At 45.8% G+C, this 12,679-nt stretch overlaps 1 protein-coding gene across 1 annotated transcript; it reads left to right on the top strand.

Annotated features, from left to right (window-relative positions):
• The first annotated feature begins 203 nt into the window (after positions 1–203).
• Positions 204–4,065, top strand: LOC127330647 (BTB/POZ and MATH domain-containing protein 2-like). The gene is made up of 3 exons (XM_051356787.2): positions 204–1,256; positions 3,615–3,683; positions 3,871–4,065. The coding sequence occupies exons 1-3, from the start codon at positions 204–206 to the stop codon at positions 4,063–4,065; spliced, it is 1,317 nt and encodes a 438-aa protein (XP_051212747.2).
• Positions 4,066–12,679: the final 8,614 nt, after the last annotated feature.

Genomic DNA, 12,679 nt, shown 5'->3' with positions numbered 1-12,679 from the left:
AGAAAGAAAAACAATGGATGGATTCCTGGTAGAAACAGACAACGTAATCATAACGGACTTGCATAAAACTAGGGAAGTCGTGAAGGAAACAAACTCATATCCCGTGATATCTCCATAATAATAAAGAGACCCATCGCATGCAGGCGTACGCACAGTGTCAATTGTTAGACACCCATCGCCGTTTCTCTTTTTTTCTCCGCCCCATGGCCAGCAACTCCTCTACAGCCGTCAACCATGGCCAGCGCCTACCGGAGACATCGTCCAGATGCTCCACAGAGATCTTCACCGCGGCCCACAATTTCGAGCTGGACAACTACCCTCTGCTTGACGACATGGGCGCCGACAAGTATGTTAGCTCGAGCGTCTTCACCGTCGGTGGCTACGACTGGACGATAAGGTTCTACCCAGATGGTGACGGGAACCAAAAAAATTGTGGAGGTAATGTTTCAGCCTTCCTGTATTGCTCGAGCCAAGCGAACAACGTGAAGACCAAGTTCAGCCTCAACTTGCTGGAGAAAAAGGGCAAAATAGGATTAACCAAGTACGGCCTACTAGAGCATACTTTCTCTCCGCCAACGTATGATTTCGGCTATCCTGAATTCTTCGAGAAATCGAGGCTGAGGTCATCGCCCGAATTCAAAACTGGCTGCTTTATCATACGATGTGTTCTCACCGTGACAAAAGAACCTCGAACCGAGGAGATCAAGCGGAACCTTACCGTGGTTCCGCAGCCGAACCTGCAAGACCATCTCCAGCAGATGCTCAAGGACGGACAAGGAGCAGACGTGACGTTTAGCGTGTCTGGCCGACTGTTGAACGCCCACAGGTACCTCCTGGCCGCACGGTCTCCGGTGTTCAAGGCGGAACTATTCGGCCCAATGAAGGAGAAGGAAACACAGACCATAATAGAGATCGACGACATCGAGCCGTCGGTCTTCGAGGCGCTTCTTCACTTTGTATACACAGACTCCTTGCTACTAGATGACGAGCACAACAAACAAGACAGAGTTGCCAAATTCCAGCACTTGCTAGTTGCCGCGGATCGGTATGGGCTGGAGAGGTTAAGGCTGCTTTGCGAAAGCAAGCTGTGTGTGGACATTGACATGGACACGGTGGCAGTGTCATTGGCTCTAGCGGAGCAACACCATTGCAAGGATCTCAAAGAGGCTTGCGTTCAGTTCATGGCTCCACGGAATGTGCTACAAGCTGTCATGGCAACTGATGGGTTCAAGCATTTAGTTGAAAGTTGTCCTTTCGTCATCATAGAGTTGTTGGACATGTTGTGCCGTCATGGCTAGTCTCGGTCAGACGTCAAATTATCATGAGTACATTTAGTTATACTATATGTAGAGTCAGTGGCGAAGGACAAAAAAAATCTAAGGTAGGGCGAACTTTGAATGATGCAAATACCAAATAGTTCTAAAAAATAGTAATATCTCAATACAATAAAAATAAAAAATATTTAATTGTAAGTATAACCTAAAAAAACATACCAATAATGCTAACTCAATGTCAAAGCTTTATCTTCTTCTAAAATATGATGTAATTCAAATAATCAAGGTGTTTGATTATCCCTCGTTTGATGCGCAACTCGATTTTGATTATTTTTGTTGCTAGAAAATTCCTTTCAATTGTTGATATCATCACGGGTAAATCCTATGTCATCTTAATAGAGTAATAATGCGGTCGGAGAAAGTATTACGTGTCTTTAAAATATCTAAAAATCTTCAATTCTACAAGTATGTATAATGAATAACTAGAGCTTATCTTGTATATAGTAGGGTACATTCAATGATAAATCTCTGTAATACAAGCAATATTATTCACATTGAATCTAGAATACGAGTTTATATTCGGAGGTAAAAATAACATGCATAACTTTCTCATACGGCGTCCGTTTTCGATGTATGACCACTCAAAATTTTCAGAAAAAACACGCGCATCTAAGTGTATTCACCAAAAATCAAGGTAGGGCGGCTGCCCTACCTTGCCCTACTGGGAGCTCCGCCCCTGTGTAGAGCGCTATATTTACAATCCATGTTCGTGTACCTATATTTAAGCTCGTACATATTACCTTATATAGTATTATGTACCAGTTTGATTTATTTTTACCGTATTAGTTTGATTACTACTTCATGCATTAACTCATATTGATTTCTTAAAACTGTTCTCGTTCTTTTTCAAAAAAAATGGATGTCTTGTTAATTTACTGACAGTTTGAATTCTAAGATAATACATTGTGTGCAGTGTGTTGTTCTATTCTACAGATTATTTCTTTCGAGAAACCAACGTGAGCACGGCATATTCAATAATAGAAGGTGCTCAAAAAACATATAACATGGAAAAGACACGTAACGTGCAAAAACACACTCGGTTTTTTTGAAGAAACTTAGTCAGTTTTGGCAGGCATGGGGGCAGCCCCAAAAGCTAGGGTTTACTGCTTGATGTTCTCAAAGGCTAAACTCTCCAATTCGATGTTGGTAAGACGCATCCCACTGAAAATCCTCCTCTCTTATGCTCCTTCCAAATATTTGAAATCATGTAGAGAAGATGCCCACTTTGACTCCGCATCCTCTAGGACGTTCCGGTTGCGTTGTTCTTTTACAACCAATCCGAGACATCGCTAGGGTCTGGTGGGTAGGGTTGGACGAGCGGGGGGGGGGGGGGGGTCGCCGTCCAATTTCGATGTGGTTCCACACCGTGGCTGAGAAAGGACAATCTTTGCAAAGGTGTGTGTGTGTGACGGGTTCCAACGCTTGGAGACACATCTAACATAAGGGTCACGAGGCCCATCCCCGATCGGCCAAGTCAGGCAAAGAGCTTGCATTTTGGAACGGTGTCGGTGTGTGCCACCCAAAATATTTCTCACGTGAAACTTGGGGGGGGGGGTGTCGCCGTCCAATTTCGATGTGGTTCCACACCGTGGCTGAGAAAGGACAATCTTTGCAAATGTGTGTGTGTGTGACGGGTTCCAACGCTTGGAGACACATCTCTAACATAAGGGTCACGAGGCCCATCCCCGATCGGCCAAGTCAGGCAAAGAGCTTGCATTTTGGAACGGTGTCGGTGTGTGCCACCCAAAATATTTCTCACGTGAAACTTGGGGTGGGATCCATTGAATTGCACTTGACATGCCAAGGCGGAGGAATAAATGTTGTTGGGGCCAACTTCAGTGAAATGCGGTCTTCAATGCTTGGGTCCAAGGTAGCTTGGGAAATCAATGCCCAAATGCTGACAATTTCTCCAAGTTGAGCCATGCTCAATGTGGCAATCACCTTTACCCAACTTTCTAGTTAGAGCTCCTTCTCCATCATCATGTTTTCCTGGTTGTGATCTTGAACGGATTTGGCGCGATAGTCTGGGTGTTCCCCTTCCACTCCAGCCATCATGCCAAAAGAGGGATGTGCGTTCGCTTTTAAGGGTGGTGGTGGTTGCAACACAAAAGAGGTTCATGTCAGATTAGTCACTCAGTGTATATATGTGCTTCCATAGACCCCCACCACCCCCCAACACCATTGGAAGGATCTCAAAGAAGCTTGCATTGGGTTTATGGCATCACGAAATATGCTAGGAGATATCATGGCAAAGGATGGATTCGAGCATCTAACGGCAAGCCCCCATTGCTCATGAAGGATATTCTGGACGAGGTGTCCCATGTCTTAAATGGGTACGAGCATTTTCAGGTAGACGACTTATTTGGCACATAAAAAGTGTTTATTAAAATCCGTTTGGGACAATCCTGGACACAAAATTGGCTTAATTGCTTTCCTTGTCCGTTTGGGCCAGGTGTGCTCCCAGCGGCGCTACCTAATTTATTTTTGAAGACTCGCATCAGCATCCGTGCGAGTTGCATCATGACCTTAAACTCAGGCGAGCGGGCACCCCATGTATGACGGCACAGTGACAACGAACCTCAATGCGGCCTTCATCGACCGAGATGGAGGTGGGCGACGCCGTGCTGCTGGCGGCCGGCTTGCTAAGCGCGGTCGGGCGCCCCCCATGTACATCATCAGCACGACCAGCACGGTGGAAACGACAAGCGAGGCCATGTTGATGGAGAAGTAGAGCCAGTTAAAGAAGGAGCTATGCTGCGCACCCTGGGCTCGTCGTCGCCAACTGGAAGGCGCCGAAAGCCACTATGACCGACTGCATCGCGCAGCCTAGTGTATAGACCCGCATAGAACACCCCCCTCTATGCAGCACTTCAAATGCGCTCAACGCCACAACAATGTATCCCATGACGCAGATGCTGAGGAAGATGGTTATGGTCTGGTATATGCCGAGGAAGGAGTCGGCAAGTAACTAAGTAAGGCGGAGATCAGTGTCATGGAGGCTGTACCCACCCAGTTGGTGACGCTGGTCGCCGCTAACTTGCTTCCTGTGTGCAGCTCGACCATGAAGCTGTACACCAGGTTCGTCGCCAAGCCAAAGTAGGACATGCCCACTGGTGGAAAAAAGGGGCTTTGGTCGCGGTTCGCAACTGCCATTAGTCGCGGTTGCGCAACCGCGACCAAAGTAGCGCGACTAAAGGCCCCCCCCTTTAGTCGCGGTTCCTTACGAACCGCGACTAAAGGCCCGTCCACGTGGGCCGCAGGCGAGCGCCAGGGCGGAGGACCTTTAGTCGCGGTTCTTCTGGCCAACCGCGACTAAAGGCCTCCGCAGGGTTTAGGGTTTAGCCCCCCTCCCCCTAAATCTGGTTTCTTTTTAATTTGTATTGTTTTATTTCTTTTGGGTTTTAATTTTGAAGGAGTTTCACATATTCTACGGTACTGTATACATACATGCATATGAATGTACAATTTCAAACAAATTTGAAATTAGAACCAAAAAGAATTCAAGAGGAATATACAATATATATTCAATATCGGATGACCATATACAATATATATTCAATATCGGATGACCATATACAATTTTGAACAAGTTAGTTACAAATTCTGGTGCATATAAAGTTCTACGTCATCGTAATAGTGTTCTCCTCTAGGATCGATGACTTCCCTCGCCAACCATCCAGCTAGTTCCTCTTGAAGTGGTCGGAAGCGAGCTTCTGGACTAAGCGTCTTCCGGAGGTTATTCCTCAGGATGTTGTTCTCACACGTCTGGTCCCGCTCATTGCAGTATCTCCGGATCCTCTCACAAACATAGTATCCACATAGATTGGTCCCCGGTGGCTGAATATCCCCAGTCGTCCGCACTGCCATTTTAAAATGTAGCTCTTTTTTGAATTCACCGACCTTGGTATCTACGAACCGTCTCCAAACCCTACGAGGCAAAGAAAATTAAATAAACAAGAGAGTTATTAATTAGTTACTTGATATTAGGAAATGATGAACGAAATAGGCCGATCGATATAGAGCGCAAATGAATGAAAATAATTACTTTTGCATCATTTTTCTCATGTCGCCCCAAAGCGCCGGATCCATATTCAGAGAGTCGTGGACGAGAACTGAGGAGGTCTGAACTTTAATTACCATAAGAATCCAGTGGAACCTGCGGACACGATACATGCACAGTCATGCATAACTCATCGATTAGCCACATACCATGCATGGAGTAAACAAAAGAGAATGTGCTCAAGACAGAAACACTCACCCAAAATGGTAAGGAAATAGAATATCACTTTTCTGTTGCTGTTTTCTAATAAACCGCCACAGGTCATCCTCCACGTCGGCGGGGTGGTGTTCTAACACATGTGAATTAACGATGTGTGGGTCAATGAACCCAACATCATGGATGTTCCTTATTCGCATTTCCCGCTTCTTCATTCTGCATAATATATAGCGTACACAACAAGATAGTTAGGACAATATATATATATATATAGTGCAGGCCGGCAATGAACGAGATGGGGTAGAAATTAATAAATCACTTACAGAACGTAGCATGGTGGTGTCGCGTCATATCGAACACGTGATACAGCATCGTACTCTTTGGATGTCCGTCTAACAAAAATGTATCAACTTTGTTAAAATTTAGATTTATCTACTTACTAGATAATATTTAGATACATTAAAATTTTGATAAAATTGAGACACTTTTTGTGAATAACCGCGAGGTTCAATGTGGTGCAGTACTAAATCATGGAAGATGTTCAATGAGATCCAATTCAAATTATGTTGTTTGGGATTTATATTTTGTGTCTAACCAACAAAACAAAACAATTTTTAAGCTTTCGAATGGTCATGAGATTAGAGTGAGTTTTAAAAAAACTTTCACTCAAGATATGATGATTCAGATATGATGATTCAATTTTAGTTTTTTTTAAGTCCAATTTTAGTTAATTTTAATTTCGAAATTAACAAGAACTAAAACTAAAAAAAAAGAAAAAAAAATTTGGCCGGGGGTGCGCCGCGCGCGCGGCGCCCCTGTACTGGCCGGCGCGCGCCTCTCTCTGGCCGGCGGCGCCCGGCCCCTTCCTCTCGTGCGTCGCCGCCCCTTCCTCTCGTGCGGCGCCGCCCCTTCCTCTCAGTACGTGGCTGCGGCGACACGGCGGCGCGGCACGGGCGGCGGCGCGCGTTTGTTGGCCGGATTGGATCCATACGGGGCGTGGCGAGAAGAGAAGATGGAGGAGCCGGCGATGGCGGCGACGGCGCGGAGACGATGACGCCGGCGACGGCGTGGAGACGACGAGAGGACGGCGTGGAGACGACGAGGGCGGCGCGGCGTCTCAGATCGATCAGCAGTTCGGGCGGAGGAAGAAGAACTGTGGCGCGGCGGTTCGCCGTGCGGGAATATATAGGGACCCCCCTTTAGTCGCGGTTGGTGTCGCCAACCGCGACTAAAGGGGTACCTTTAGTCGCGGCTGGGGACCCCAACCGCGACTAAAGGTATTTTCGCCCGGTTTTTATTTTCCCGCGCGCAAGGACCTTTAGTCGCGGTTGGCCAGGCCAACCGCGACTAAAGCTCTTTTTTGAAAATACTTTTATTTTTTGAAAATCATATAATACATATAATATATCAAAAAAATCAGAAAAATAAAACTAATTCAATTCAAAATTTTAAAAATACAAATAATATATCAAAAAATCAGAAAAAAAAACTAATGCAATTCAAAATCTTAAAAATACAAATAATATATCAAAAAACTAAGAAAAATAAAACTAATTCAATTCAAAATGTTTAAAATACATATAATATATCAAAAAATTCATAAAAATAAAACTAATTCAATTCAAAATCTTAAAAATACAAATAATATATCAAAAAATTCATAAAAATAAAACTAATTCAATTTAAAATCTTAAAAATACAAATAATATATCAAAAAACTAAGAAAAAAAAACTAATTCAACTCAAAATGTTCAAAATACATATAATATATCAAAAAATTCATAAAAATAAAACTAATTCAATTCAAAATCTTAAAAATACAAATAATATATCAAAAAATTCATAAAAATAAAACTAATTCAATTCAAAATCTTAAAAATACAAATAATATATCAAAAAATTCAGAAAAATAAAACTAATGCAATTCAAAAATTTAAAAATACAAATTATAAAAATTCATAAAAATAAAACTAATTCAATTCAAAAGTTCGTTGGCCCCCTCTTCCCGCCTCTTTCCGCCGACCCCCTCTTCCCTCCTCGTCTTCCCGCCATTTCTTCCCTGTCTTCCCGCCTCTTTCTTCCCGCCAATTGTTTCCCGCCAATTTCTTCCGGCCTCTTTCTTCCCGCCAATTTTTTCCCGCCAATTTCTTCCCGCCACTTTCTCCCCGCCTCTTTCTTCCCGCCTCCTGTCTTCCCGCTCCCATTTTTCCCGCCATTTGTCACTACATATAGGTAGCCCGCCTTGGCCAGCATCACATCTCTACAATCTCTCATCACTCTCTCATGGCTTCCACCGCACCCACTCTAACCTACCGGCGGTGGAGGAGCTTTGCGCCTCGAACTACCCTTGCCCTCCGGCTACCGCGTCCTCGCCGGCCGGAGCCTAAGCGCCGGCGGCGTGCCGGTCCCTCCCGTCCTCGTGGTACTGCGCGCCGGCGGCCATCACGAATCACTACTACCTCGACCTCACGCCGGAGCAGCGGATGAATCCCGCCGGCATCCCGATAACCAGCATACTTGGGACGCCTTCTTCATCAATCGGCGTGAGAGGGCGCTCGCCGTATGAGGAGGACGGTCTGCCTCCCGGAAACTTCCACGAGGCCGGCCGTCGGCTATGGTGGTACGGCCGGACTGCAGAGCGTCATGGACTACATCACGGCCGGCGATATCCCCGCCTGCGCTACCCTCGATTCGAGCCACGAGCGCCGCCCGACGACAGCGACGACGACGGCGCGACGATGACGCCGACAACTTAGAGGGCGACGACTACCAGTACAATGGCGGCGGCTATGAAGACTACGAGTATGCATATTATACGCCTAGGCAGGAGTATGACTAAATCACTCCAAATTTCATGTATGTAGGAGTATGACTTAGTCACTCCAAATTTCCTATATGCAGGAGTATGACTTAGTCACTCCAAATTTCATGTATGCATGCAGGAGTATGACTTAGTCACTCCAAATTTCATGTATCATCAGTGCTATCTCGAGTCAATTGAATCATTCGAAAATGGACACCAAACACATCACGGGTAATATAATTCACATGATTCATTCAACAAAGTTTGGTACAATAAATTATTACACATCATTTCTTCCCTTGTGTCCCTGCTTGCTTACGATTGTGCCGTATCCATGGAGCATCCTCATCATTTAACTTAATGCTTGGGTCGGTGTTCACTTTGAAGGGCGGAATTTCAGCAAACATATTATAATCTTCTGACATGTCTGTCTTGTCCTCCACTCCCACGATGTTTCTTTTCCACTGAAAGAACAATGTGGCGCTTTGGATCATCGAACGATGTACTGATCGTTTTCTTATCTTTCCGTTTCCTCGGTTTGCTACTCATGTCCTTCACATAGAAAACCTGAGCGACATCTTTCGCTAGGACGAATGGTTCGTCAAGATAACCAAGATTGTTGAAATCCACCATTGTCATTCCGTATTGCTGGTCCACCTTTACCCCACCTCCTTGTTAGCTTGAACCATTTGCACCGGAACAAAGGGACCCTAAAGGAGGGTCCATAGTCAAGTTCCCATATCTCCTCTATGTAACCATAATATGTGACCTTTTGCCCATTCTCGGTTGCTGCATCAAAGCGGACACCACTGTTTTGGTTGGTGCTCTTTTATCTTGGGCGATCGTGTAAAATGTATTCCCATTTATCTCGTACCCTTGGAAAGTCGTTATAGTCGAAGATGGTGTCTTGGCCAACATGTACGGCTGATCTACAACCTTATTGTCACTCATTAAATGTTTTCTCAACCAACTGCCGAAAGTCTCCATGTGGGCCTTCCTAATCCAGGATTCGGGCTTCCCGGGGTTGTCCGAGCGTAAAATATTCTTGTGTTTCTCAAAGTACGGAGCCACCAAGCTGGAATTGGTCAGAGCTTGTGTGGTGTGCTTCGATCAGAGAATGGCCGTCCATACATATCATTGATTTCCTTCCGATCGTGCCTTTTCCACTTAGTCTCCCCTCGTGCCGCGATTGAGGAAGACCAATCGGCTTAAGGTCGGGAACAAAGTCAACACAAAACTCAATTACCTCCTCATTTCCATAGCCCTTGGCGATGCTTCCTTACTGGCCTAGCACGGTTACGAACATATTTCTTTAATACTCCCATGAACCTCTCGAAGGGGAACATATTATGTAGAAATACGGGACCGAGAATGGAAATCTCATCGACTAGGTGAACCAGGAGGTGCGTCATAATATTGAAGAAGGATGGCGGGAACACCAACTCGAAACCGACAAGACATTGGATCACATCGTTACGTAACCGTGGTAGAACTTCTGGATTGATTACCTTCTGAGAGATTGCATTGAGGAATGCACATAGCTTCACAATGGCTACTCGAACATTTTCCGGCAGGAGCCCCCTCAAAGCAATCGGAAGCAATTGCGTCATAATCACGTGGCAGTCGTGAGACTTCAGGTTTTGGAACTTTTTCTCCGCCCTGATTATTATTCCCTTTATATTGGACGAGAATCCCGACGGGACCTTCATACTGCTCGGGCATTCAAAAAAGATGACCTTCTCTTCTTTGGTCGTAGCGTAGCTGGCACGACCTTGAAACCGTTCCGGATGCGTGGTCATCAGGGTCTTTCAAACTTTGCTGGTCCTGCCGTGCTTCCTTTGTATCATTTGACTTCCCATACACGCCCAAGAAGCTTAGGATGTTCACGCAAATATTCTTCGTAACGTGCATCACGTCGATTGCAGAGCGGACTTCTAGGACTTTCCAATATTCTAGCTCCCTAATATAGATTTCTTCTTCCACATGGCTACGTGCCCGTCGGCTCCCTTCGGAACTGATTGTCCGCCGGGACCCTTTCCAAAGATGACTTTCAAACCCTTGACCATATCAAATACCTCAGCACCCCGGTGTGTTCCGCAGGCTTCGGCCGGTGATCTACCTTGCATGTTGTAATGCTTGCCTTTCTTTCTTCTTGGATGACCTTTCGGAAGAAATCGACGATGCCCAAGGTACACGTTCTTCTTACAATTTGGCAAATGTACACTTTCGGTCTCATGTAAGCAGTGCGTGCATGCATTGTATCCCTTATTTGTGAGTCCCGAAAGGTTACTAAGAGCAGGCCAATCGTTGATGGTTACGAAAAGCAACGCTCGTAGGTCAAATTCCTCTTCTTTGTGCTCATCCCACACACGGACACCAGGTCTGCCCCACAGCTGTAAAAGTTCATCAACTAATGGCCTTAGGTACACATCGATGTCGTTGCCGGGTTGCTTCGGACCTTGGATGAGCAACGGCATCATAATGAACTTCCGCTTCATGCACAACCAAGGAGGAAGGTTGTAGATGCATAGAGTCACGGGCCAGGTACTATGGCTGGAGCTACTGCTCGCCAAAAGGATTCATGCCATCCGTACTTAGACCAAATCTTATGTTCCTTGCGTCAGCTGCAAAATCTTTGAACTCTCTGTTGATCTTTCTCCATTGCGTTCCATCTGCGGGGTGTCTCAACTCCCCGTCCGACTTACGGTCCTCTTTGTGCCATCGCAATAACTTGGCATGCTCTTTGTTCCAGAACAGACGTTTCAACCGTGGTATTATAGGAGCATACCACATCACCTTAGCGGGAACCCTCTTCACGGGTTTCGGCCCTCAACATCGTCACCGGGGTCATCGCCTCTGATCTTATAACGCATAATGCAAAGGTGCATATCGCAGGCATTCATTCAAATTCTCGTATTCACCGCGGTAGAGGATGCAGTCGTTGATGCATGCATGTATCTTCAGAACCTCTAAACCTAGAGGGCAGACAACCTTCTTTGCTTCGTACGTAGTGGCGGGCAACTCGTTATTCTTTGGAAACATATTCTTCAACATTTTCAGCAAGTTTTCAAATGCCGAGTCAGCTACACCTGCCTGTGCCTTCCATCTCAGCAAATCCAGTGTGCAGCCCAGCTTTTTCAGACCATCATCGCATCCGGGGTACAGCGCCTTCCTGTGATCCTCTAACATGCGATCCAAATTCTCCCTCTCTTTTTCAGTTTCGCAGCGTCTCCGTGCATCAGCAATGGTCCGACCAAGATCATCAACGGGATCATCACGTGCCTCTTCTTCACCTTCCCCTTCACCTTCCCCTTCACCTTCAGCATCCTCCATGAAAGTATCACCGAAATGAGCAAGATAGCTTTCATCATTGAAATCATCCCCTTCTTCATCTTCTTCCATTATAACCCCTCTTTCTCCATGCTTGGTCCAACAATTATAGCTTGGCATGAAACCGTGCCGAAGCAGGTGCATGTGAACATCTCTTGAGGAAGAGTAACCATTCTGATTCTTACATTTAACACATGGACAGATAACAAAACCCCCCTGCTTGTTCGCATTGGCCACTACGAGGAAATCTTTCAAACCCGCACTGAACTCGCCGGAGAGTCTGTTTCAGTACATCCATTGTCGATTCATCTGCATTATTATAATATAAAATATATAATTAACCATCATGCATTTGTTAAACTAACTAGCTACAAACAATATAAATTAAACAATGAACTACACACACATGCACATTTTATCAACGACACATCAAAGGTTCAAGTTGCTAACCGCGATCGAGGAGGAAAAAATAAATGAGAAAGCTCAAGTGTGGCTCCAACACTTCATATCATGTTTGTTTCATGCTCTTGGGGCATTTCATCAAACACCTTATGTGCATAAGAGGAACCAAAAGCAAACCTAACACCCACTTGTGAAGCTTGTGAAGAGAATGGCACCAAATGGCTAAGTGTTGGCTGCTGGATGGGTATATATAGGGGAGGGGCTTTAGTCGCGGTTGGCCTGGCCAACCGCGACTAAACGCCTTCGGGCACCTTTAGTCGCGGTTGGCCTGGCCAACCGCGACTAAAGCCCCCCACGTGCACCAGCTGGCCACCGTGCGCCCTGGGCCCAGGCCTTTGGTCGCGGTTCGCCACACGAACCGCGACTAAAGACCCCATTAGTCGCGGTTCCTTTACCTTCGCGACTTATGGGGCTTCCCGGAAGCCTGTTTTTCCACCAGTGGCCATGCAAGACGATCACACAGTCTGGAGCCGCTCGTCGACAACTTGCTGAGCACGTTCGGGTGAGCAGGCGCGACGCCACCGCGACGAGCTC

The sequence above is a fragment of the Lolium perenne genome, chromosome 2 (assembly GCF_019359855.2).
Source record: "Lolium perenne isolate Kyuss_39 chromosome 2, Kyuss_2.0, whole genome shotgun sequence".
In the NCBI taxonomy this organism is placed as follows: Eukaryota; Viridiplantae; Streptophyta; class Magnoliopsida; order Poales; family Poaceae; genus Lolium; species Lolium perenne.
Note: the sequence above shows the minus strand (reverse complement) of the source record. Positions and strands in the feature narration are given on the sequence as shown.

Excerpts from the sequence above, each read along its gene's own strand:
- LOC127330647 (XM_051356787.2), top strand. The coding sequence starts at position 204 with ATGGCCAGCAACTCCTCTACAGCCGTCAACCATGGCCAGCGCCTACCG. Across the intron at positions 1,257-3,614 it reads TAGTTGAAAGTTGTCCTTTC|CCCCCATTGCTCATGAAGGA; the intron begins GTCATCATAGAG and ends TCTAACGGCAAG. Across the intron at positions 3,684-3,870 it reads ATGGGTACGAGCATTTTCAG|GCGAGCGGGCACCCCATGTA; the intron begins GTAGACGACTTA and ends CCTTAAACTCAG.